Here is a 25,483-nt window from a genome sequence, read left to right as displayed (position 1 = left end):
GTGACATATATACTGATATTAAAAAATTGGATACAATGGAGAAAAAAAACACTCTCAAATACTCTCTTGATACAATAAAACTCTCAAAGTTACAAAATAAGAACAAGAAGAAGAAGAACACAAGAAAGACTCAAACAAGTTCTTAGAACTTTGTCCAAAGACTCTATTTCCTCCCACCACTAAAAATCCTTTGGGAACTAATGGAAATAGTCTTGAGATTGATCAAGCCTTTTCACTTTTCTGCATAAGATTTCAAAAAGAAGAAAAGTCATATATAACACTCTTAGGGTTGAAAAATTGTTACAAGGATGAGAAAAAACTCATTGTCTTCCTCAATCTCTTCATCTTTGTAACATTCAAAAATTAAATCATATATTTAATTCACACATTAAACATGATTTAATCTCAAATGTGTAACTCTCTTACACTTAACCTCTTAAGTTTTATAAAGTTATAAAGATGAGAAGACTCATTGTCTTCCTTAACCTTTCAAGTTTTGTAACATTTCAAAACTTAATCATGTGTTTAATTCACATATTAAAAATGTAACCCTTCTTACACTTTATTTTCAAAAGTTATTTTTCAAAAGTGTAACTCTTTTTACACTTTATTTTTAACCAATAATATATATATATTTATATAAATATAACATATACCTTCTCTGTAAAAGTAAAACTAAAATCAAATCAAAGTAATATTGTAAGTGGCCACATCATCTTCATCCAAACAAAGTTAGGGGTGCAAGAAGGGGTGGCATACTTTCTCTGTAGTAGAAAGAAAAAAAATAAAAGCTAAAAGTAAAAGTAAAATAAAATAAAAGCAACTTAAGTACTACTAAGTAGCCCACATCGTGTTCATCCAAACAAAGTTAGGGGTGTAAGGGGTGGCATACCTTCTCAATGAAGAATACAATAAAAGCTAAAAGTAAAAATAAAATAAGATAAAAGCAATGTAAGTGGCCCACATGTTCATCTAAAAAAAATTGGGGTGAAAAACCAACTTCTTATACTTAGTTGGTGTTTGTTTGTTTGTTTTTTTTTTAAATAAAATTTAAAATTAAATAATACTTGATAATATTAAAGTATTAAGTTGTTTTTTTATAATATTTTATTTCTATTAAATATTAAAAAGTAAAGAAAAATCAATATATTACTTTTTTTTCATGGAGAAAAAACTAAATATTTTTGTTGTTTTTTTATTCAACAAAACATTTGTAATAAGTTATAAAAAATAGAAAAACAAATCACCTCAAATCTAAAAGTAAATTGATTTCAATAAAAATTTTAAAAAATAAACACCCTCTTAGTGAATAGAAACAACTTCCAAAGCCTTTTTGACTTACTTGATTTAGGTTTTTTTAACATTTACAACACCTTCTACTGATATAATTTACATTCTATTTTTTATGCAAAAGAAAAAAAATATATATTCTATTTCCTCTAGAAAGAAAAGTTAGTCCTCCAATGATAATCATTCGTAAACTACAATTTGAAAGATGTAGTTTGATGTATTTATGTATAGATTAGACTCATCCTATCAACAAGTTGTCTAAATAAAAATAATAGTCAATATTGCAACTGAAAGAGACCATGATATATATCGCTTTAGTTTGTAAAGTGAATTAAAAAAAATGAAATATATGTTATTTTTCGATGCTTAAAATAAAAATTATATTGCATTCAAATATTTGTTATTTAAAAAAAAAGTATGAAAATTTCTTATAATAATATTAGTACTATTTTATAATATATTTTAAAAATATTTTTTGAGCTCTTTTTTCACCAAAAATTTTTATTTTGAAAAAGAAATAATAAAAAAATAAAAAATTGATAAAAATGAATAAATAAATAAATTTATGGTGGGTATTATTTCTTCTTGATAAAAATTGATAAAAAAATGATAAAAATAATAAATAAATATATAGCAAAAAAAATTTCTTCTTGTTTTCAAAAAGTGGGTGTTATTTTTGTAGAATAGAATCATATTTTGACTCTTTTAATCAAATATCTCTCAAGTAATTAACCCTTAAGCAATACAACTCATACAAGGAGAGCCAAGTATTTTTTGCTATGTCAATACCGGGGATGCTGAAATGATCAGCGGTATGTTTAGACGGCCCAAATTATATGGGCCCTGAAAGCCCATGTTCAAAGCGGGCCGAAGCCCACTTCGCATTCTCTAAAATCCCAACAGAAACTCTAGGGCATTTCCGCTTTACTCTCTCTCTCTCTGCATTTCTCTCCCTCTCCCTTACGTTCTCTGTGGAAGTTGCTTTCGCTTTCTCTCTCTAAAAGCAGGAAGTTCGAGAGTGGAATGATCATGGATGTAGATTTTGATTGCGTTGAACGCCGCTCCAGTTCAACACAACAAGAAGAGGTTGCAGGAATTGCAGAGGAAAAGCATTTCAAAGAACAGCAAGAAACTGAGGTTGATGAAAATTTTCTCGAACTTGAAGAATCTGGGAAACTCAAGAAAATTTCTGGGAATGGAAATGGAAGTAAAGAAAATCATTCAGCTGGTGTTCAAGTTCAAGATTGCACAGAAGGCTTGCCCACCTCGTCTTCTTCGGTTGTAGTTGTTGATGAAAATCAAGAACTGGGAAACGCATCGAAAATTGAAGAGAAATGTTTGCTTGGGTCAGTGGACGAAGCTGAAGAAACCCGTTTGGTGAAATCGGCTGATTCTGAGAGTTTTTTGGTTGGGTCAGTGAATGAAGCTGAACAAAACCATTTGGTAAAATCTGATGATTTGGAGAGTTGGAATGAAACTGTGGTCAAATCTTTCAAGACCAATAGCAGACATAAAAGTGTGGAAGCTGGTGAAAAGATGGTGCAGAATGGTGATGGTGGAAAGGTGAAACCTCTGAGAGGGAAGCTGAAGATTGAGGTGATTGATGACACTGCAGTGATTGATTCTACTTCAATCCCCAGAAGTGGAAATGGGTGTAGTAGACAGAAATCGAAACAAGAAACGGACGAAAGGAGGGATAAACGGACCCGAAGAAAGGCAAAAGGCGGGAAGCAGGGTTTGGAGGCAAATGGGAAGGGAAAGATTGTAGCACAGATTGTAGAAGTGCAAAATAATGAGAGTGGAACGAAGAGGGTTTACTCGCGGGAGGAGATGGAGGTACTGAGGTATATCAATTCTGAAGAACAGCGTAAAATGTGGATGGAGATTCGCTGTAGTCTGGGCCCTGTGGTGCTCAAGGAGTATGATGGCCTGGAAAACTGCACAAATCACAAGCACATCCGTGTTAACTTTGATCCTCGGCAACAGTCTGCCAAGAAGGAAAAGGCCCCTGCAATTCTCAGTATGTTTTCTTTTGGTTACTTTCATGTTCATAATCGATCTTTAGTTAACATCTTGGTTTGAATTGTTATTTATAGTCGTAGTCCATTCCTCCTTGGAAGTTATTGGATGACATTGGATTTCTTGTTAGTTCTTTGTGATACTGTTATTACATCTGCTGTCTTGAATTATGGTAGACTACTACTTGTTATATAAGAATTGGAATGAACTATCAAAGCGCATCACCAGCATTGTTCAAAATATAAAATACAATCCTGCTATTACTTTGCTCTATGACTATGCAATCCTGTTTGCAACTTCTCAATGTAGTATTGAGGCTAAATATGCCGGTTCGGTTTTGTTGTATTTTTACATACACATCTTACAAGTTCGCAGTCCTCTATTTCTCTCCCATCCAGCTGCTGCATCTCCACAGCACAATCTTCCAATGGGAAAGAATCATTCTTTTGTCTAAATCATGCAGTCTATAGTTAAGAATTGTTTGAATTCTGTAATACTTCTTAAGATATACACTTAACAGTGCATCAAGGTTTCTTCAATGTGCTTGAAGACCACTTGAAATTCCTAAGCACCTTGTCTATGTATCTGATAGGTTTTTCAAGAGGTATATAAAAATCTAAGTACACATATTTCTGTGATCAAAATTTCTGGGTTGAATTAGGCTCCTGATCCCTCTTTTATCCCTCTTTCTGTGAATGTGGTTTTTTGTTGGCAATCCTGAAATGGTTTGGACTAGGACCTTGGATAACTACTGGAAGAATAAAGCTGCTTTGAAGAAATTAGCAGTATGGACTTTGTGTTTGTTTGTGTGAGCACGGGTATGTGGAGGGAGGGAGGGCGAGGGATCCCTTATAGGACTGGAAATTTGGGTTTCTATTGGCAACCTTGAAATAGTTGGGATCTTTGTAATGTCTGGGTTATGTTAGGCTAGGGATCCCCAGTATGACTGTGAATCTGGGTTTTCATTGGCAATCCTGAAAGAGTTGGGGTTAGGGCTCTGGATAACTACTGGCTGAATAAAGCTGGGATTGACAACTTAGTCTGCATTTTTTCCTCCAAAATAGTTATCAGAACTGAAGAACCTCTTATGGTACTGCTAATGTATCTCAATTCTTGCAGATTGTGCGTTGTCTTGTGAAATTTTGAAATTATCTTTGATATTCTTGTTCTCATCCAATTGAAGTAACAATTCATTCTAGGAGGGGTATGGACTGTTTACTTAGTTGTGATGTGAAAGTATATTATACTGCAAACTGATTGAGTTATAGTCAACTACAGAAAGTGCATTGACACAATTCTTAAAATTGAAGTTCATTATGTTCTAGTGAGCTGCAAGAGTTAATATGTCACATCAAGAAAAGGATAAAAAAAGGGTGCTGTCTGGTAATTGAGTTTCATGAGTAATACTAATTTTAGGCAGTGGAATGTATTTTAACTGCTTCACTCCTTGGAAAATTAAATTGCATTCAACTAAGCGTGTTTTCCTGCTGGGTATATGCTTTTTTTTTTTTAACTCCTCTTTCATTTAATTAATGCGATTGTGGTTCTTGCTGAGAGATCCCATAAACTATTGATATTCCAACAAACCACTGGAACCAAAAACATACGTGCTGTAAACCACTAGAAGCAAAAACATTTTATTTAAATTTTAGTAGAGGTCTCGCAACTTGCAATATAGAGAACATCCCAAATAAGTTGGGGAGGTAAATTTTGGAATGGTGGTGTGTTTTTTTTTAAAGTTATTCTACTTCATTTTCCCCAATTCTATTACTTGTAATGCTTGAATTAGCCTTTTTATTTTTTTAATGATTAAAAGTTTTCTTGTCAGCACCAATAGAAGTAGGAATCTCTGTTTCCTCCATGTTATTTTGACTTTTTTCTTTTCTTTTTTTTTAAACCCAAAAAGATTCAGCAAATTGTATTTTTTGTGTATATGCATATATGTAGCTATCTTCATAACAACAAATGCATTGTGGATTAAATGGTTTATCTTCTTATTGGAAACATTATTGTCTTTTTTTACCTTTGTGGAATTACACTCTTTTTACCATCTTTTGGTATCACTTTGTCAGTGCTTGTTTTGTTTTATAAATATATAATTATCAGTTCAGCTGATCCATTGAAAGTTATGTGCTACTTATTTTTTGGATTTCTTATTATTGTTGTCATTTATTACTATTATTACCACTTCTACTGCTATTATTACTTCTATTACTATTTTTTTGTTATTTATTTGGGTGGGGATTTGGGTTGTGGTTTGGTCGGGCTTGGTTTGGCATTGTTGTAATTTCTCTAATCCTTTTTGTGGAGCTTCTCCTGAAGTTCTGGGCTTTCTAGAAGTGTCATTAGTATCTTTTGAAGCTGTCCGAACCAATATGTCAATTCTAAATTCTTTTCTTCACCTATTCTTTCCCTATTCCTTTTCTTCGATATCTGGTTCTCCTTGTGTCAACTTGATGTGTTCAATTCTGTTGTGCACAGGTATGGTGGCTACAAAGGGAAGAGGGAACCATCTGAAAATCTATGTGCATTGAAGATGCCTAGAGGAATATGTGAAAGAACTTATGTGCAACATACCTGACACGCCTCTTGTTTTTGGATGCTTAGGAACATGATAGTTCTAGTTTTGTACACCACTTGTATAGTATCCCTCAACATGGAAATTCTTTCTATTGGCTAGTCTAGATGCTATTCTTTACAACTCATACTGATGTTGTTATACTACAATGCATTGTATATGAAAAGGAATAAAGGGAAAATAGTACTCATCAGATAAATCTGATTTTTCAGAAACTTGGTGCCTCAATTACAAGAGATATATTTTTACCCTGTGCTGCTAATTACAAAGACTTCTCCATTGATTGCTCCTCCTTTTGGTTTTTATTTTTCATTTTATTGGGGTATTGAGACCTCAGTGTTGCTAGAATTTGTGTGGGAAATCTAAAATTTTCTGACCTATTTCAGGGGAAGTTAGTTCTTCAAATGTGGATGATGAGATGCAAAACTTGCATCCTCTGGACCCAGCTTATGGTCACAGTGTTGGTGGCAAAGACAGCTATGCTGATCCAGAAGAGTGCAGTGAAGATAGTGACAGTGATGAAGATTATGGTAGCATCCAGAGGCCAGCCTTTTTGGTAGAAGGAGAACCTGATTTTGATTCTGGTCCTCCAGAAGATGGATTAGAATATCTTAGGCGTGTCAGGTATTACTTTGCATTCTTCATTTCTTGTCTTTGTTAGTGTTTTTTTTTTCCCTGTTCTGCCTTCTTAATGGTATTTCTATTTTATTTTATATTTGTTTTTGGAGGAGCGAATCTATGTTTACCTTGGGTTGGTTGTAAGTCTTAACATTCTAGTAGAGACACTGTAGGCATCTAAAGGAAGTGCACAACGGATTCCTTTGTTTGGGAAAGGAATTCATTCTTATATAACAAAGTGACAATCTAATTTATATTTGAATTTACAAGAGTCACATATTTCACTAGAAAGAATGTACTAGGCTAACTATGCTCTGGATAAGCATATTTAGTAACCAAAATATTTTTTTGATAGATAAAGGGAATTATATTAAACGGAAAGAGGAAGCACCAAAACAATGCCCTCTAAGTATACAGGGAGTATACAAAAGCAGCCCAAAAGCTCGAAACCAAGGGAGGAGGAAAGAAATCACCTACCCTTACTTAGAGCCTAGCCACTCAAAAAAGCTAACAAGAGAAGAAGGGCTCAAAACTATAAGCACCCTAACCCAAGACCAAAGATTACATACAAAAGAATATTTCAATCTTTGAAGCGAAAACTCCTCATTCCCAAAAGCTAACAAATTCCTTTCCTTCCAGACTGACCAAAAAATACATAAGGGGGTCATTTGCCAAACATTTTTACGGGTTTTCCCCCACAAACGCTCCATGCCACCCAAGGAGAGTTTCCTTCACTGAACCAAAGAGAACCCAAGCCACACCAAAAAGGGAGAAAAGAAGATTCCACAAGGCCCGCGTCTTTACACAATGAAGTAAAAGGTGATCCACCGTTTCTACTTCAGAAAGGCATAGAAAACACCAATTTGCCAAAGAGTACCCCCTGCTCTGGAGTTGCTCCAAAGTTAAGATTTTACCCCAAGAAGCCTCCTAAGCAAAGAATGCTACCTTAGGAGGCACATTCGCCCTCCAAATACTAGCACAAGGGAACAAAGGAGAACCTCCGGGCTCCAAAATAGAATAAAGCGACTTGACTGAGAAAGCTCCACTCTTAGATGCTGTCCACACCACTTTATCCTCGTCCTCCCTTTGCACCCTAAAGGCTTGGATCTTAAGTATAAAACGCTCCACCATCTCAATCTCCCAATCATTAAACGCCCTTGAGAAAAGAGGGGTCCAACCATCCCCAACACCGTTTGGGCTCCAAACATCCAATACCCAAGCATCTTTAGCCAAGGAGATGGCAAATAAAGAAGGGAATGACTCACAAAGAGGCTCATCTCTACACCACTTGTCCTTCCAGAATCTCACTCTCCTTCCACAACCCACTCGGTAGGCTAATCTACTGTTCAGACACAATTGCTCCTTTTTAATTGCTTTCCAAAGCCTGACACCATGCCTCCCACTTACGGCCCGAGTGCACCATCCCCCCTCCTCTTCACCATATTTGTGGCTGATGACTTGCTTCTACAAAGCCTCTCTTTCAATGGCAAAGCCCCAATTCCACTAACTTAAGAGAGTTTTGTTCATCAAAGCTAAATTTCTCACCCCCAAACCACCTTTCTTTCTTTCCAAGCAAACCAAGTTCCACCTAACAAGATGTGGCCTCTGCACAAGAGCTCCCCCACCCCACAGAAAATCCCTCTGAATCTTTTCCAATCTCAACCTTACTTTTCTAGGCAAATAAAAGGGAGACATGAAGTAAATAGGCATGCTAGAGAGAGTGCTCCGGATTAGAGTGAGTCTTCCTCCTTTTGATATATACTGTCTCTTCCACATTGCAAGCCTTTTTCGAAACCATTCTTCAACTCCATCCCAAACCACCTCTGATTTGAAGGGCCCCGCCAAAGGTAGACCCAAATAACAGGATGGGAGACCACCCACTTTACAACCCAACTCCAATGCCAAATCCTCTATATCATGCACCCTCCCCACCGGGATTAACTCCCTCTTCTCCGAATTAACTCTCAACCCTGAGCAAGCCTCAAACCACATGAGAAGTCAGCTTAGATACATCAACTGATCATGAGACTCCTCACAAACACCAAAGTATCATCCGCAAATAACAAGTGCGAGATCATAATCCCCTCACCTATTCGACCTCTCACCCTTCACCCAGATAAAAAACCCCCATTGATAGCCCTTCTCAATAAACAACTAAACACCTCCATGACTATCACAAATAGATAAGGGGATAGGGGGTCTCCTCGTCTCGAATCCCTCGAACTTTGGAAAAAACTGGAAAGAGAGCCATTTATTAGAATAGAAAATCTCACAGTAGAGATGCACCACTCTATCCACTTTATCCATCTCTCCCCAAAACCCATTTTTTTAAGCACTGCCAACAAGAACTTCGAGCTGACATGATCATAGGCCTTCTCTATATCCAACTTGCACAACACACCCCCTTGATTGCTTTTCAACGTAGAATCCACAGCCTCATTTGCAATCAAAACTACATTTAAAATTTGTTTACCCTCCACAAAGGCATATTGGGGCTCCGAAATCACTTTCCCCATAACCTTCTTAATTCTATTTGCCAACACCTTGACCAACAACTTGTAAAGGCTTCCCACAAGGCTAATCGGTCTGAAATCTTTCAAATCTTCTGCACCTCCCTTTTTTGGGACTAAAACCAGGAAGGTAGCATTCAAAGACTTTACAAATCTGCCTCTCTCATGAAATTCTCTAAAAAACCCATAATCTCAACTTTCACCACATTCCAACAAAAAAGCAAAAAAACCATGGTAAATCCATTCGGCCTGGGGGCTTTGTCCTTGCCTAGATCTGAGAGAGCTGCAAACACTTCTTCTTCCGAAAAAGGAATCTCCAGTCCCTTAGCTTCACTGCTGACTGACCCCAAAAAAGACAGCCCATCGATACAAGGGCACCACCCCTCTTCTTCTGAATACAGCTTTTGAAACGCCTCTACCACACTGTTTTTTAAATTATCCTCCTTTGAGTACCAACAACCATTCACTTTCAACTTGGATAGCCAGTTTCTTTTACCGTGAGCATTCGCCATCCTATGAAAAAATATGGTATTATTGTCCCCCTCCTTCAACCATAACTCCCTAGACTTCTGTCTCTAGGAGATTTCTTCCCTCAACACCCAAGACTTATAATACTCCCTAGCCTCTTTTCTTGCTTCACACTCTTTTAGATTTAAAACTGAACATTTCTCCTTTTCATCCCAATGCACAACCTGCCCGAGAGCTTCTCCCTTTTTAGTCTCAATGAGACCAAACTCTTCTTTATTCCAATTCTTCAAAATATCTTTTAAGGTTCTCAATTTTGCATCTAAAATAAAGCTGGGTGTCCTTATAAAATTTAAACTCCCCCACCATGTCTTGTCTTTGAAACCCTTCTCCTCCAACCACATATTCTCAAATCTGAAAGGGGAAGGTCCCCTCTCCCCTCTTCAACCCTCCTCCTTCTAGGAGAACGGGGAAGTGATCAGAGACTGGTCTGGGAAGAACTCCCTGCACAACCCCATTGAAAAGGCTATCCTAGTTGTTTGTCACTAAAAACCGGTCAAGCCTAGTTTGGGCCTGGTTATTCAAACCGCCTCTCCAGGTAAAAGGGCCCCCCTTCAAAGAAAAATCCCTCAACTTCAAATCCTCTACCACTTTTGAAAATCTCCTCATTGAAGCAGTAAGCCTTCATCATCCCCTATTACGCTCCTCTGGATATCTTACCAAATTAAAATCCCCTCCCACACACCATGGGTCATTCCATAAACCTTTTATTGACCCAAGCTCCTCTCAAAAATCCTTTCTATCTCTACTAAAAATTGGCCCATACACTCCAGTGAACACCCACACCAATCCATCCACACAATTTTTTAGCCGACACGAAATTGAGAAAACCCCTTCTTCCAAATCAACTAACTCCACCATTCTGTTATCCCAAAACACCACAATACCTCCAGTTGCACCCTTAGAATTGACTACTCTCCAGTCTAGATGTCTTCCCACCCCTAGACTACGAACAAGCCCCGTAGTCATTTCTTTAATTTTAGTTTCCTATAAGCAAACCACGTCCACTCTTTGGGATTTTATGACCGACTTAATGATCTTCCTTTTATCTCTGTCATTAGCCCCTCTAACATTCCATGATAAAATTCTTATCTTCATTTACACCCCGATCCTGAAGCCCCTCCAGAAATACCCATACTAGTACCCATTTTAGCTTTTTTATAGCTTACTGTCCACTCTAGCTTCTTGAGTTCCTTACTGGTTGAAGATTTTAAATTCGTCTTCCTAGACACTCCGTCCTGCCTCTTTTGATCAATTCTCTCCTTCATCCTCCTCAAGAGGTACAAAATTTCCTCTTCAAAACCTTCCGTCGGCATACCCAGGCATCGACTGAACTTCGCAAGACAGCTTGAGCTCCACCCTTCATCCTGCCCCCCTATTCCAGGTGACAGTCAATCCTTTCCTCTAAAGGACTCGCATAATCCGACCCAACTGGGATAAGTGCTATCTCATTCGCACTAACAATGTCAATCGAACCCCAAAGAGGTTCATTCTAGCCACCGAGAATCGAAACATCTTCAGTTTGCACTACACGCAGCGGAATCCGGCCCATCCCCCCTTCTGCTCCATTGGAAACCCCCTTTGACACCACTAAAGCTTTGTTAAGCCCCCAGAGAGGAGAAGAAGAAGAAGAACCCCGAAGCCCCAAAGAAAAAGAAGAGATTTTGGGAATAGCGGGATACCTGGATGCTTCCTCCAACAAAGCCTTGTCGGTGAACTTCAGACGACCAGGCAACGACTCCTCGGCGATGACATCTTCAATGGCTAGGAGCTCCATTTCCAGCCCCGCAACACCCCCCGTAGGTTCAGAAAGAGCCCTAGAAGAGGAAGGTCTCCCCAATATGCTCATGAAGGCCTTATTAAAAGTGGGCCCCAGAGGCCTCGATGAGTTGTTGCCTAGGCCCGCCTCCACTGGACTAACGGGAATTGAGCCTTTGGCCCATTCCACTCCACCACTTAAGCCCATATAGCCTCTTTGTAAGCCTCCCAACCTGCTGTTCTAGGCCTAAGCCCATTCACGGTTGAGTCTAGCTCAGTTGCACTAGCTAGCCTGCCCCCTGCACCCGCTACAGCCTTATGCCTTCTGCCACACTCAACCTGCTCATCTGACTACCAAGACTGATTTCCAATTTGAAAATCCCGCATGCTAACACCAGCGCGTGCATCACCCCCACCTTCATCCCTAACCTCCCGCCCCTCATCTTTATGCTAGACGGACCTTGGTACTACCTGAGAAACCCAAGGGGGGGTTTCCCACCATAGACTAACCACCCAACAAAAATTCCCGGCTACTACCTGCAATGAACTTGGCCTATTCTTCCCAAAGGCTCTCACCAAGATACGAGCCCACTGCAACTGTGAAAAGAAAGTTGTTTCCTCATCAACAACTATGAAACCCCCACAACTCTCTCCAATTCTCTTGAACACCTCTCTACTCCAAAGGTGAAATGGAAGTCCTATGACCTTCACCCAAACTTCCTTGACATGGCTCCCATTCCAAAAACACCCCACTTCAGGTCCCCATTTCTACAGGAGAAACTCTCTCTCCTTAATACATTTGTTGCCCCTTAAAAGCACCAAATCAACTTCACATTTATTTTCAAATTCGAACAACACAAGGGCCCCACCCAACCTGGAAAATTTTAAACCTCCCTTAAGAAACCACCTTTCAAGCGCCCACTCCTTCAAGGAGAACAAAGGAGGAACGAACTCAAAATTGTCTCCAAAGTAGCCTACCAGGCAACGACTTAGCTGCTCTTCCCTACTGAGCAGGTCATGGTCCCCTACATGCACCCATAAAGAATCCCCTGAATCCCTTGAATCCCTTGTCTTTACTCTCGCGACTTCTGCATACACTCCTTTCCCTTTCTCTTTCCCTTTGACACTATATCCATCCTTTTCAGAGTTGGAAGTACCTAGATCACCTTTGCTTAAAGCTGGAGTGGAAATTCCAAGGGCCCTTAACTTCTGAGCCAACAGAAACCACCCCCCTACTAAGCCTTTTCCTTATGGAAAAACGAGACAAAACCTCTTAGCTTCCAAATCTCTCACCGAGCAAAGTAAAAACCTACTACCTTCATTTGAACGACACTCCAGCCTAAACTTTCTTCCTCCTTCCCAAACTTTCAAACACCTTGAGCTTGACTCTCTTCTACACCAAGCTTCCACACCTTCCAATAGATAGCTTAAGCTCTTTTCTCCAAATCTTATCCAAGAGGAAAAACCTTTACTCCTTTCCAAAATAATCTCTCTCTGTTTACCTCAGACCTCTTCAATGGAGATTTCGAACGTCTTAGATTCCACTGTAAACCAACACTTTCCACCTTGTGAAACTCCTTTCCCCTCCGAGAAAGCAATCATAACATATTTCATCAATATATCGCTAACCTTTTGTAGACCTAACCAAGGAAGAAAGAATCGCAAAATATCAGCGATATTTCATCAATATATTGTCTATCAATCAACTTCGACATGGTAAATAGAGTGGATATGTCGAGCACTCGAAATTTCGATTTTTTCCCTGTTTATCAGCGATTTATTAGCAAAAACACCGATATTTTGCCAATATTTTCAATTTATTGCCAAAACTTTCGTATGCCACATCAGTTCCATTGCCTTTTTCTTGCTTTTAAAAACCAAAATTGTGGGCCTGGCCTTAATGCACCATTTTCTTACCTATCTTAACATGCCCAGCACATGCTGCACTGCCTGGTAAGGGAACCGCCTATTAAATAGGGTATTTTTTTCCTTCCCACTTTTGATGTAGGATCTGTTCGTTAAAGATATATATTAAGAAACATAAATGCCCTTTTCTACACCACGAATCGAACCTAGGACTTGCACATGAAATGTTGGACCCCCTACCACCAAACCAACCGCTTTTCAATGTTCTAAATTAACCTATATATATAAATATTTCAATTATTTTATTATTTTTCTATGTCCTTCAATATATCCAACCTAATTGTTTTTAAATTATCTATATATATATATCAAATTTCTTTAATAAAACAATTTCAATGTATGTATTGTTACTTATTTTATCATTTATTGAAGTTTTTATAATATTTCCGAGTTTTGATTAATTTTCGTTTCACTGATATTTTGTGTCAAAATATTCACCAATATTTCCTGATATATCTGTAAAATCAAGTTACTAGTATATCCATCAAAACTGATATTTTCATCCTTAGACCCAACTGGCCAATTCAACATCTGAGAGTTTGGTTTCAATTGATCTATATGGACCTACAACATGACTTTCAAGCAACTGTTAATCATAGATCTTGGTTTGGTGGTTTCAGATGTGAGAGTCTTAGCAATAAGAATGACATAATAGTGGCATGAGTTGTCATTGCATATAAACATGCCACTTTAACAACTAATAAATAATGCATTTAAGAGAGAACATTTTTTTTTTTTTGATAGGTAAAGGATAAAATTGTATTAAAAAACCGCCAAAGTAGCGACTTAAAGATTACAAAGAAGAAAACACCCCCCACTCCCCAACTAGATGCCTAGGATGGAGGTGTAGCCTGAACCCCACCCTCAACTGGTTCCCACCCAATCAATAAAATCAACTAAAGTCGAAGGACCATCTTTTATAAACAGTTTCGCCTCCGACCAAAGGAAATATACAAAAGAATTCTTAAGTCTTTGGATTGATAACTCTTCTTCCTTAAAAACAACTTTGTTCCTTGCCTTCCAAACCGTCCAAAAAAGACACAATGGGCTTGCTCTCCAAACTCCCTTTTTTTTTTTTTCCACAAAAGACCCGTCCCATCCCAGAAGCGTCACCTTAACTGTGGCTAGCAGCACCCACTGCACCCCAAAAAGAGAGCAAAGCAACTCCCAAAGAATCCTTGCTTTGGAACAGTGGAGAAGAATGTGATCTATTGATTCTTTGTGCTTTTGACAAAGGTAGCATCTGTTCGCTAAAGGTCATCCTCTTTTTTGAAGTTGATCCAAGGTAAGAGCCTTTCCCCACATTGCTTCCCACCCAAAAAAACTCACTCTAGGCTGCACGTAAACTTTCCAAATGGCCGACGAAGGGAAAAAGGTTGGAGGACCTGAGACTAATGATTTGTAGAGAGACTTAACAAAAAACTTTCCATATTTAGTCTCTCTCCAAATCACCCTATCTTCCATTGCTTGTTGAACTCTCTTCCTATTAAGGCCCAAAAAAAACCTGCACACCTCATGCATCTCCCAATCATTAAACGGTTTGGAGAAGTGTGGGCTCCAACTCCCCTCGCCCTCATTGGAACACCACACATCTTTCACCCAAGCATCCTAAAGCAAAAAAAGAGGAAAAAAAAAAAAAAAACACAAAAAAGTTCATCTCCACACCATCTATCTTTCCAAAGTTTCACCCTTTGCCCATTCCCCACCACAAAATAAAGCCTACTACTTACAACAATTCACTCCTACCTAAATTTTTTCCACAAACCCACACCATACCCACCCCTCACTTCCTTAGAACACCAACCCCCTTGCTTCTCCCTATACTTTCCCCTAATCACTTGATTCCAAAAGGCCTCTCTCTCATTTGCAAATCTCTAGCTCCATTTACACAAAAGTGCCTTATTGAGGGTAGAAAGGCACTTTACCCCTAACCCCCCTTTGCTTTTATCTAGGCAAACCAAACCCCACCGAACAAGATGAGGTTTCCGCTCAAGGGCCCCACCTTCCCACAAAAAATTCCTTTGAATCTGCTCTATCCTCAATTTGACCTTTCTGGGCATAGAAAGCACAAACATGAAGTAAATGGGCATACTCGCCAAAGTGCTTTGAATCAAGGTGATCCTTCCTCCTTTGGAGATGTATTGACTCTTCCATCTAGCCAATTTCTTCCGCATTCTCTCCTCCACTCCATCCTACACAGCCACAGATCTATGATGCGCGCCTAATGGCAATCCCAAATAAGTGGACGGAAGACTTCCAATCTTACACCCAAGATTTGCAGCCAAAGCCTCTACGTTTTCCACACCACCCACCAGGATTAGCTCACTTATGTCTAGATTAATTCTCAACCCTGACATGGCCTCAAACCACATTAGAATCCAACTTAAATACAACAATTGATCCTTAGAAGCCCCATAGAAAATCAAAGTATCATCGGCGAAAAGTAAGTGAGACACCTAAACCCCCTCACCACCTATACTCCTCGCCTTCCAGGCTAACAAAAAACCCCCATTTACTGCACTTCTTAGGAGACAACTAAGAGCCTCCATAGCCATCACAAATAGGTATGGAGAGAGGGGATCCCCCTCCCTTAAACCCCTAGAACTTTGGAAGAAACCTGAAGGAGACCCATTAACCAAAACAGAAAATCTGGCTGTGGAAATACACCACTGCATCCATCGGATCCATTGCTCCCCAAAACCCTTCATACTCATGACTGAAAACAAGAAGGACCAGTCTACATGATCATACACCTTTTCTATTTCCAGCTTACACATCACTGCCCCTTCATTGCTCTTCAATATCGAGTCTATAACTTCATTAGCAACAAGGACAACATCCAAAATTTGTCTTCTTTCACAAAAACATTTTGAGCCTTAGAGACCACCTTACCCACCACTAGCTTTAGCCTATTGGCTAGAACTTTAGCCAGCCACTTATACAACCCTCCCACCAAACTAATAGGCTTGAAGTCCCTTAAGTCTTCTGCTCCTCTTTTTTTTGGGATCAAAACAAGGAAAGTTACATTTAGACTTTTATCAAATCGACCATGGTCATGAAACTCCTTAAAAAACCCTATGACTTCCTCCTTCACAAAATCCTAAGAAAATTGCCAAAAAGCCATAGGAAAACCATCAGGCCCTGGCGCTTTGTCCCCATAAAAGCCCTTAGGAGCTTCCAGCACCTCCTGCTTTGAAAATGGCTCCTCCAGTCTAGCTACCTCCATAGCCTCCAACCTCTCAAAGGACATCCCACTTAAGCTGGGTCTCCATTTTCCTTCAGCAGCCAACAACAACTTAAACTCATTCACCACCCCATCTCTAACCTCATTCTCCTCTGTTAACCAAGAACCATTTATTTTGACCCAGGACATCATATTTCTCCTCTTGTGAGCATTAGCTATCTTATGGAAGAAACTAGTGTTCCTATCCCCAGTTCTCAACCAAACTTCCCTTGATTTCTGTCTCCACGAAATTTCTTCCAGAAAAACCCACTTTTTAAAGTCCTCCTTTGCTCCTCTCCTTGCTTCCAATTTATGAACAGCAAGAGGCCAGGTTAAGTCTACTTTGTCCCAGAAGTCCACCTGATTCAAAGCCAAAGCCTTATTCACTTCCATTTTACCGAAATCCAACCTATTCCAGTCTCTCAATAACGACTTCAGAGCTTTTAGCTTAACTGCCAACACAAAGTTAGCAGACCCATTAAAACTGAGACCTTCCTACCAAACTTGCACCTTATCCTTGAGCCCCCCTCCTTCAACCACATATTTTCGAATCTAAAAGGCATCGGGCCTCTCCTCACTCCTCCCTATTGGAAAGTGATCCAAAACCAGCTTAGGAAGAACACACTGCACAACCCCTGTAAAGTGACCTTCCCACTCATTCGAGACCAAAAACCGATCAAGCCTAGAATGAGACTAATTATTCAACCCACCCTTCCAAGTGAAAGAGTCTCCCTGCAAAGGTAGGTCCCTCAACTCTAAATCCTCAATAATCTCCGAGAATATCCTCATTGAGTAGGTTAGTCTGCCTCCCTTATTGCTTTCCGCAGGGAACCTAACCACATTAAAATCACCTGCCATGCACTAAGGGTCACCCCATAACCCTCTCACCGCACCTAATTCATCCCATAAATCTTCCCTCTCTTTCTTCAACATGGGACCATAGACCCAGTGAAGTTCCAACAAAAATCATCCTCACAGCTTTTAAATTGGCAAGACACTGAGAAAGTCCCCACTTCGAAAGTCCCCACTTCTGCTTCCAATAACTGTAACACCCTATTATCCCAGAACACCAACACTCCACCAAAGGCTCCCCTCGAGTTGACGGCCCCCCAATCTAAACATCTTCCCACGCCAAGTCTTCTAACTATCCTCTTTGACATCTCCTGCATCTTAGTCTCCTGCAAGCACACCAAATCCACCTTTTGATCCTTAATCAACGCTTTGATCACCTTTCTTTTCTCACAATCATTAGCCCCTCCTACGTTCCACAATAACATTCTTAACTTCATTACACAAACATAGAAAAACCCCGCTCACCTCTCAGCACCAACAAGACACCAACTTCAGTTAGCAAGCTAAAGTACCCCCGCATTCCTCCCAGCACCACTGTAATTCATTGAGCACTTGAGTTTTTTCAATTCCTTCTCTGATCTAGAAACCTTTTGCATATAAGAGAGAACATTAATTCCATCTTAGCATAATCGTTCACAACATGTATCCCTACTTTGCATACCAAGTTGAACGGGAAAATTTATGTGATGGTTGTAAGACTAGCTAGGCTTTACTGTACCAAATTCTATTAGGAAACAACATTTCGGAAAGCATAGTGGAAATTAGGGTGTTAATAGAGATGAGTCTTGAAATACAAATTGAGAAACAAATGCATTTGTCAGAACTAGGGTAGAGGTAGGTAACACGAATTGGGGAAAGGGTGAAGGAAAGTCGTCTAAGTTGGTTTGAAATGTGCAATGACAAGCTTTAAATAAACTAGTACAGAAATATGATTTGATATAAATTGACAGCATTAAGAGGAAGAGAGTGAAGCAAAAATGATGTGAAAAAGACTAGAAGTGGTGAGAAAAATGATTTCTAAGAATTAATGGAGGAGGTGGCTCTAGATAGATTAGAATGACTGAGAATGATTCATGTAGCGAACCTTGAGTAGTTAGTATTGATGATATTTTGAGTTGAGTTATGTATGTCCCCATTTCTGGGCACTTATTAGCTTACTTTAGAAGGAGAAATGTCATATTGAAAAAGAAAATGTCCCCACTCACTTACCTTCCAACCTCTACCTAATTGAAATGTTATTGTGTTTGGCTTTCTAAGAAAACCTGGAGAAATGGAGAAAAAGTATTGAAAATATTACAAAAGTGCAGTAAGAAGTAAGATTCTCAAAATTTATTTCTTTTCACAAAAATTGCTAGCAGACTTAGTGTAGTGTGTTTTGGTTAATATGTGAAAAAGACTTTCATTCTTCATTCACAAAAACTGGTTGCGGGAGCCTGTTTCCTGGAATTCTAGGAAGATGGGGGTGGGGGTGGGAAAGAGTTTAAATGTAACCTGGCTGACCAAGGCCTGGTACCAGCAGATTAAGATGAGGGAGGTTCCTGGGGGCCTGACTTGTGTGGAAAGGGTTGGGATGGAGATGAAAAGGTTATAGGTTCATTTCCATGTGTAAAAGAAATTTTTCCCTATTAAAAAAAAAAAAAAGGTTAAGAATTCTAGGCTTTAGTGATTTAAAGCACTGATTGCAAATTGTTGTTGGTGTTTTGTAAGGAGCTGGATAGATTTTAGAGTAAATTATTGTAGCTAAATATAGCTTAGTGTGTTTTCTGGTTAGACAAGGTAAAGGCCCCTGGTCTCAATGGTTTCACCATTGTAGTGTTTCAAGAGTGTTGGGTCATGATTAAGGAGGATTTAGCAAGGGTCTTCTTGGAGTTTCACAATAATAGGGTAATAAACCAAAGCATCAATGCTACCTTCATTGGTTTAGTGCCAAAAAAGAGTCAAACCATTGAAATATCAGATTTTACACCAATCATCCTAACCACTAGCTTGTATAAGAATATTGCTAAGGTTTTATTAGAGCGTATCCGAAGAGTCCTCCATGAAATCATCTATATTTCTTAGGGTGCCTTTATTGAGGGAAGACAAATTTTGGATGTTGTTCTAATAGCAAATGAATTGGTGGATGAGAAGAGATGATCAAGTGAGTAAGGGGTAGTTTTCAAAATTGAGTTTGACAAAGCATATAATCATGTGGATTGGGGTTTTTTGGATCATGTACTAGAAAGAAAAGGGTTCAGTACAAAATTGAGGTCTTGAATGGGGGTTGTTTGTCTTAGGCATGTTTTGCTACCAAAGGTTGGGTTGAGGCATCTAGAGGTTTAAGACAAGAAGATCCTCTTGCCTCATACTTGTTCATTATTATAGTTGATGGTTTAAGTAGGATGCTAGTGAGAGCAGAGGAGAGAGGTTTAGTTGAAGGTTTCATTGTGGGCAAGAGTAAGACTACAGTGTCGCATTTTCAATTTGTAGATGACACAATCTTTTTCTTAAAATTTTTATTTCAAATCTACAAAACCTGAAACTAATCTTAGTTTTTGGGCACATCTTAAGAATTAAAATCAACTTAGAAAAGAGTATTCTTTCTGGTATCAACTTGAGCTAGGATCATACCGCCAATTTAGCTTTGATGCTAGATTGTAAAATATCAAACTGACCTTTAACTTGTTTGGGTCGTCCTTTAGGAGGAGACTCGAAAGTAAATGCGCTTTGGAATCTAGTGATTGACAAAATTTTGAGGAGTTTGGATGGATGGAAGGAAGCATTCTTGTCTTTAAGCGGAAGAATAACGCAAATCCAGTCTTGCTTGTCCCATATTCCTAGCTACTTTTTATCCCTTTTCAAGATTCCTTCATCAATGGTGTAAGGATTGAAAAATTGCAAAAAGAATTCATGTAGTCAGGGGTTAGGGAGGGTAAAAGATACCATCTTATTAGTTGCAACCTAGTGTGTAAGCTTAAGGATTTTAGAGGTTTAGGGTTATGAAGGGTTTCTCTAAGGAATCATACTCTCTTAGGGAAATGGCTTTGGAGATTCCCTAGGTAAAGTTTCACCCTTTGGTATCATGTCATTTTGAGCAGTTATAGGGCACATCCTTAGAAGGCTAATTGCACATATGTTTCAAGATTTTTCTATACACACCCACTTTGTGGTGGGTAAGGGGGTGAGAATTTGTTTCTGGAAAGATTTGTAGTGGGGGCATCAACCTTTGTGTTCTTAATTCCCTAGACTTTTTAGAGTAGTTACAAAGAAAAACTTTCCATCTGAGCTATCCTTGACAACTCTTCCTCTTCTTCTTTGAACTTTATTTTTTATCAGAAATTTAACTAGTTTGGAGATCAAGGACCTTGAAAGACTTATGTCTTCCTCAATTGTATGCATTTGTCTTCAACCATCTTGAATGCGAAAACTTGGTCTTTATCCCTCTCATGTTTGTTCTCAATAAAATCCTTTTTTCTAGTCTTGTACAATCTATCAAACTTATGCCTCTTTTCTCCAGCCAAATTGATATGGATGTCTAAAATCCCATCTAAGGTTAAGGTCTTTGTTTGACTTGTGGCACATAAAAAGGTAAATACTAATGATATGCTACAGTTGAAAAGACCTTTCAAAGCCTTAGACCTAACCAGTGCATTTTGTATCCGAGGAGAAATGATTGATCATTTGTTATTTTTTTTTTTACATTGCCTAATGACTATGAGGCTATGGTACCATCTATTCAGACATGCAAGATGGAGTGGGTTCCACCCTGGAATATATGTGACATGATTACCATCTCATATAAGGGTTTCAAGAGTTCCCTAAACAGTAAGATCTTGTGGCACATTGCTTGTCGCAAATTGATATGGATTATGTGATGGGAGGGAAATGCTAGTCTTTGAGGATAAGTAGAGTATGGCGAAGACATTGTAGGATCTAATCCACTTCTATTCCTCTTATGGGGCTTCTTGTACACCTCCTTTTAAAGGCATTCCTCTCAATGTTATTCTGCTTGATCGGTCCTCGGTATGTAGGAAAAAAAGGGGTTGAATAGCAACTAGAGGAGTTTTGTATGGGCTAGTGTAGAGGATTTTGTATTTCTTTTTACTCCATACTGGTGGGCTAGGTCTCCTTGTATTGTGGTAGGGTTTAGCCATGTTTGATAAGTTTTTGTAACTTTGGGGATGAGTTTTGTATGGGCTAGTTGTAGAGGCTTTTGTATTTCGTTTTAGTCTGTACTGGTTGGCTAGGTCTCCTTGTATTGTGGTAGGATTTAGCCATGTTTGATAAGTTTTTGTAACTTTGGGGAGGACGACTCATCCTTCTCAAGTACTTTTATTCACTTTTAATACAATTTTGTATCTGAGAAAAAAATATGGCTCGGTGATGCAGTTGGATGGTTCAGCTATAGGAATACCCATCTCTAGCTGTTATGTGTTGAAAGCATATCAAATGTTTGAAAAACTTTTTGAGTGGGAGAGGATCCATAGTGGATAAGCTTTTTATGAGGATAGCTTGTATGATATATGGTCTCGCTTTTTTAAAACTGTTTTGGCATAGAGCTTTATGGTGAACCATGCCATGAACTTGAAGTTACATCAAATACTTCAAGTCACAGAGTCCCACCAAAACTAGATCTTAACCACAAGGCACAAACTGGTCACTAATCTCTGAATTCATTTCCATGAGCATTCTGAAATCCCTTCAGATTCAATTGTTCAATCTTAAATTCATGAATCTTGAGCTATCCTTCAAGGAGAAACTGGACTCGAGATAAAATCGCTTCATACATACAAGACTTGGATTCTTCACTCACAAATCTTAAGCTCCCTCTCAACATAGGAACTCTGAAATGATCTCAATTAATGATGAAGAGTTCTCTCTCAAGGCTCATACAAAAGCTCTTGCCAAAATGATCTATGAGGTCATATTTGTAAACAATGAGACATGAGAATGAGTATGTGGCAAAGTCTAATTGGACCTTTAGAACTCCACAATTGAAAGTCACATGCCAAAGAACTTTAAAGATGTCACTTACCTGCCAATCCATGGCTTGGCCATTTTGAACTGCCAGGAGGTTCTAGGCATAGACCAACTATGGCCTCTTGGTGTCAATTCACCTGGTGCTAGTACTACAAACTGCTGGGCAGTTTTTCCTAAACATGGAGTCATGCAATATGCCCAAAGCCATTGGGCAGTTTTGGACCCTAGCCAAAATGCAGTGTACTGGATCTTTTTTGCTCATGCACAGGGCACAACACCACAGTGCCAAAACTCTGGGCATTTGCTTTCTGCCCCCCAAATCACCCTCCCTGGGTGGAAAATTTACTGTGGGGCTGTTTTGCACCATATGGTTCTGTACTATTCTAATCAACCCTCCTTTAGCAAAAAAAAATCGCAGGGTGGTTTTGAACCTCTTTTTCACTCTTTTGCCCTCTACTTCAATCCTATGCTTTCCATCTCCTGGGCAGATTTTGGCATTCCCAAAAGTCTTAACATAGATATACAAAACATACCTACATGCAATCAAGATGCAATGAACCTGGTCTTGGGTGAGTTTGAAACCAAATCACCTTGAACATGCCTTGCCTTCGATTTTCTTCAAAGCAAGCTTGAACCTCAACCAAACTTGATCAAATCTTGAACAAAAACCTTCCCATGTCTTTATATGATTGATCATGTGGGCCCAAGATGGTACTAAACTTTTTCTAACACTTACATTAAAACCTGTCATGGAATTGCTAGCAAATATAGTTATTTATACCCATACGTTGACATGTTTGATACTTGTCTTACATATTAAATGGACTTAAAATTACGATGCTTATGTTCCATCATAATGTTTTGTTTTCCTGTGTCATGTTGATTGGTTTGAGTATTTTTCTGTGTGGTATTATTGTTAGTGATTTCGATAAGCTTTGCAGTAGCTTGCATTTTCACATGGCTATACATGTAAATCTCTAGTTTGCTATAGTAACATTTAGTGTGCTTTCTTCTGCTTAGGTGGGAAGCTGCACAGATTCCAGAGGTGACAGTGGCAAAGCTTGACATGAATAAATTGAACAAAGAACAGACTCTTTATATGCCCAAGATTCCTGATATTGCAAAGTGTCCGGAACACTTAGCACCATTGAAAAAGTGGGAGGATGCATTCTTAGCTGATTTTGCAGAGCTGAGAGCGGTATGTTTTCTTGACCAATTTTTTAAGGTTCTCAATATTGGCATTAAACCATTTTTTGTGGTGAAGGAGCATCATGGGCATTTATTGATAAATTAACAAGAACTAGGTATAACTCTCTCTCTCTCGCATCCCTCTTTTGTGCCTTATCCCTTTGACTCACTTCATCCTTCTAGTAAAAAAACATTTAATTAGAAAATTAACAAGAGCTAGGTACATCTCTCTCTCTCTCTCTCTCTCTCTCTCTCTCTTTGACACACAAACACACACACACACACACACACACACACACACACACACACTTTCTTCCTCTCCATCATAAAGAGAGGAGATTCCAATAAGAAAGGATGAGACATCCTTCTTGATTAAAAAGGGGGAGATCTGACCTCAATCTTACAAACAAAACAAGAATAAGGAAAATCTCTAACCAGGTCACCAACTAACACATAGGAAGATAGTACCAACATGAGAAACTAAGAAGTGGCTCAAGGTGGATAGCAAAGCCCATTAATGTTATCCATATGGATGGCTCCATGCTTGGCTAAGAAGAGCTCAGTTTGAGTAATGGCCGAAGGTTAACCCATATCACGTGTAGGAGACCTATAAATAAGTTAAGTCTTAAGCAACTATGAATGAAGCTTCGAACTGCTCTATGATTGTGGAAAAGCATCATTTCTGTGAGTACATTTGCCATTGCATGTCTTCCATGTCTTCACTTGAAAGGATGTTAAAAATGGTTTTTGCCTAGAATTATCAGAATTACAAACACACACACACACACACACACTTCTGCTGAAATATTATTGGAAAATACAAAATCTTATTGAAAAAATGCCTTTCTTCTATTTATTTATTAGTTAGTTCATTTTTTCTTTTACATGCATGCACTCATACTGAAATAATATATTGGAATCAAGTAGAATATGGTGATTCAAAGTTCTTGTTTTTGGAAGAATACTACCTGCATTTTATGGTTTCCTATGCGTATATGAAGAGCACTGACCTTATCTCTACCTTTCCTTTTTCCTCAATCTCAGGCTCTGTCCCATCTTGAAGATTCCAGAGTTGAAAATTCTGATAGACAACACCCAGTATTTAGTTTTCATGAAGATTATTCATGTCAGGTTTTGGAGAGCACTTTACCAGAAAATTTTGATAACCTTACAATTGATTCACAGCCACTTGATTGTTCTAACCCCAAAAACTCTGATAAACGGCTGCCCTTGTCAATCATAAATGAAGATGATACCTCATTATCTCCTGAGAATTCCAGTCCAAGAACAGAAAGTTCTGGTAACTACCCTTTGTTGTCTGTGATTCTAGGCATGGACTCTGTAGCTAGAGTATCAATGCTGAGGAAATGCATAAATTCACTGGAGACAAAGAGTACCTTGTCCAGGAGTGATTGCATGTGGCTGTTTGCCCTCTGTGCAGCAATTGATACTCCACTGCATGCTGACACATGTGCTGCTCTTCGGTCTCTGCTCAGAAAGTGTGCAAGCTTGAGGGCTGAAAAATCTGAACTAGATGATGAGGTGGTAATGCTGAACATTCTAGTGACAATTGCAGGCCGGTATTTTAAGCAGTCGGAGAATTGAAGAATGTCTATCAAATAAAATTCATTTTAAGAGTTGCGGCTTATGCTGTTTGAAGTGGCAATATTTCTTCAATGTTGATTTATGAAAGGCGCTTGTAGAGCAATACAGTTTGTTATATATTTGCTTTCACTATAGAACTTGTTGAATGTACGAATGAGCTTCGGCATTTGGGGGTAAATTCAATGGAAAAGAAGTATTGTGTGACCTATGCTTGTAGGGATTTGAAGGAAGAGTACATCTAACTTGCAGGGAAAAATATTTGGCCATTTGTAATGAAGGGCTGCTTCAAGATTTAAAATGTCAAAATTAGTGACATTGCTTCTGAAATAGAAGCAAATAATACTATAAACAGTTACCTACCATAGACTTTCACAGTATCTACTTTCTCTATGGAATTGCAATTTAGTATTTGCTAACAAATGAGATAGTGAC

The 25,483-nt window shown here is 38.7% G+C and overlaps 1 protein-coding gene across 1 annotated transcript; it reads left to right on the top strand.

Moving 5' to 3' along the window:
- The first annotated feature begins 2,194 nt into the window (after positions 1-2,194).
- Positions 2,195-25,255, top strand: LOC100260062 (uncharacterized). The gene is made up of 4 exons (XM_002268828.5): positions 2,195-3,310; positions 6,274-6,511; positions 23,279-23,456; positions 24,491-25,255. The coding sequence occupies exons 1-4, from the start codon at positions 2,314-2,316 to the stop codon at positions 25,049-25,051; spliced, it is 1,974 nt and encodes a 657-aa protein (XP_002268864.3). The 5' UTR covers positions 2,195-2,313; the 3' UTR covers positions 25,052-25,255.
- The last annotated feature ends 228 nt before the right edge of the window (positions 25,256-25,483 follow it).

The sequence above is a fragment of the Vitis vinifera genome, chromosome 5, assembly GCF_030704535.1.
Source record: "Vitis vinifera cultivar Pinot Noir 40024 chromosome 5, ASM3070453v1".
Taxonomy (NCBI): Eukaryota; Viridiplantae; Streptophyta; class Magnoliopsida; order Vitales; family Vitaceae; genus Vitis; species Vitis vinifera.
The sequence above is the reverse complement of the archived record's forward strand: the minus strand, read 5'-3'. Positions and strand labels throughout refer to the sequence as shown.

Bases quoted from the DNA above. Each gene is read 5' to 3' on its own strand.
- LOC100260062 (XM_002268828.5), top strand. From the start codon at position 2,314: ATGATCATGGATGTAGATTTTGATTGCGTTGAACGCCGCTCCAGTTCA. The intron at 3,311-6,273 runs GTATGTTTTCTT...GACCTATTTCAG, and splicing joins AAAGGCCCCTGCAATTCTCA to GGGAAGTTAGTTCTTCAAAT. The intron at 6,512-23,278 runs GTATTACTTTGC...TCTTCTGCTTAG, and splicing joins GAATATCTTAGGCGTGTCAG to GTGGGAAGCTGCACAGATTC.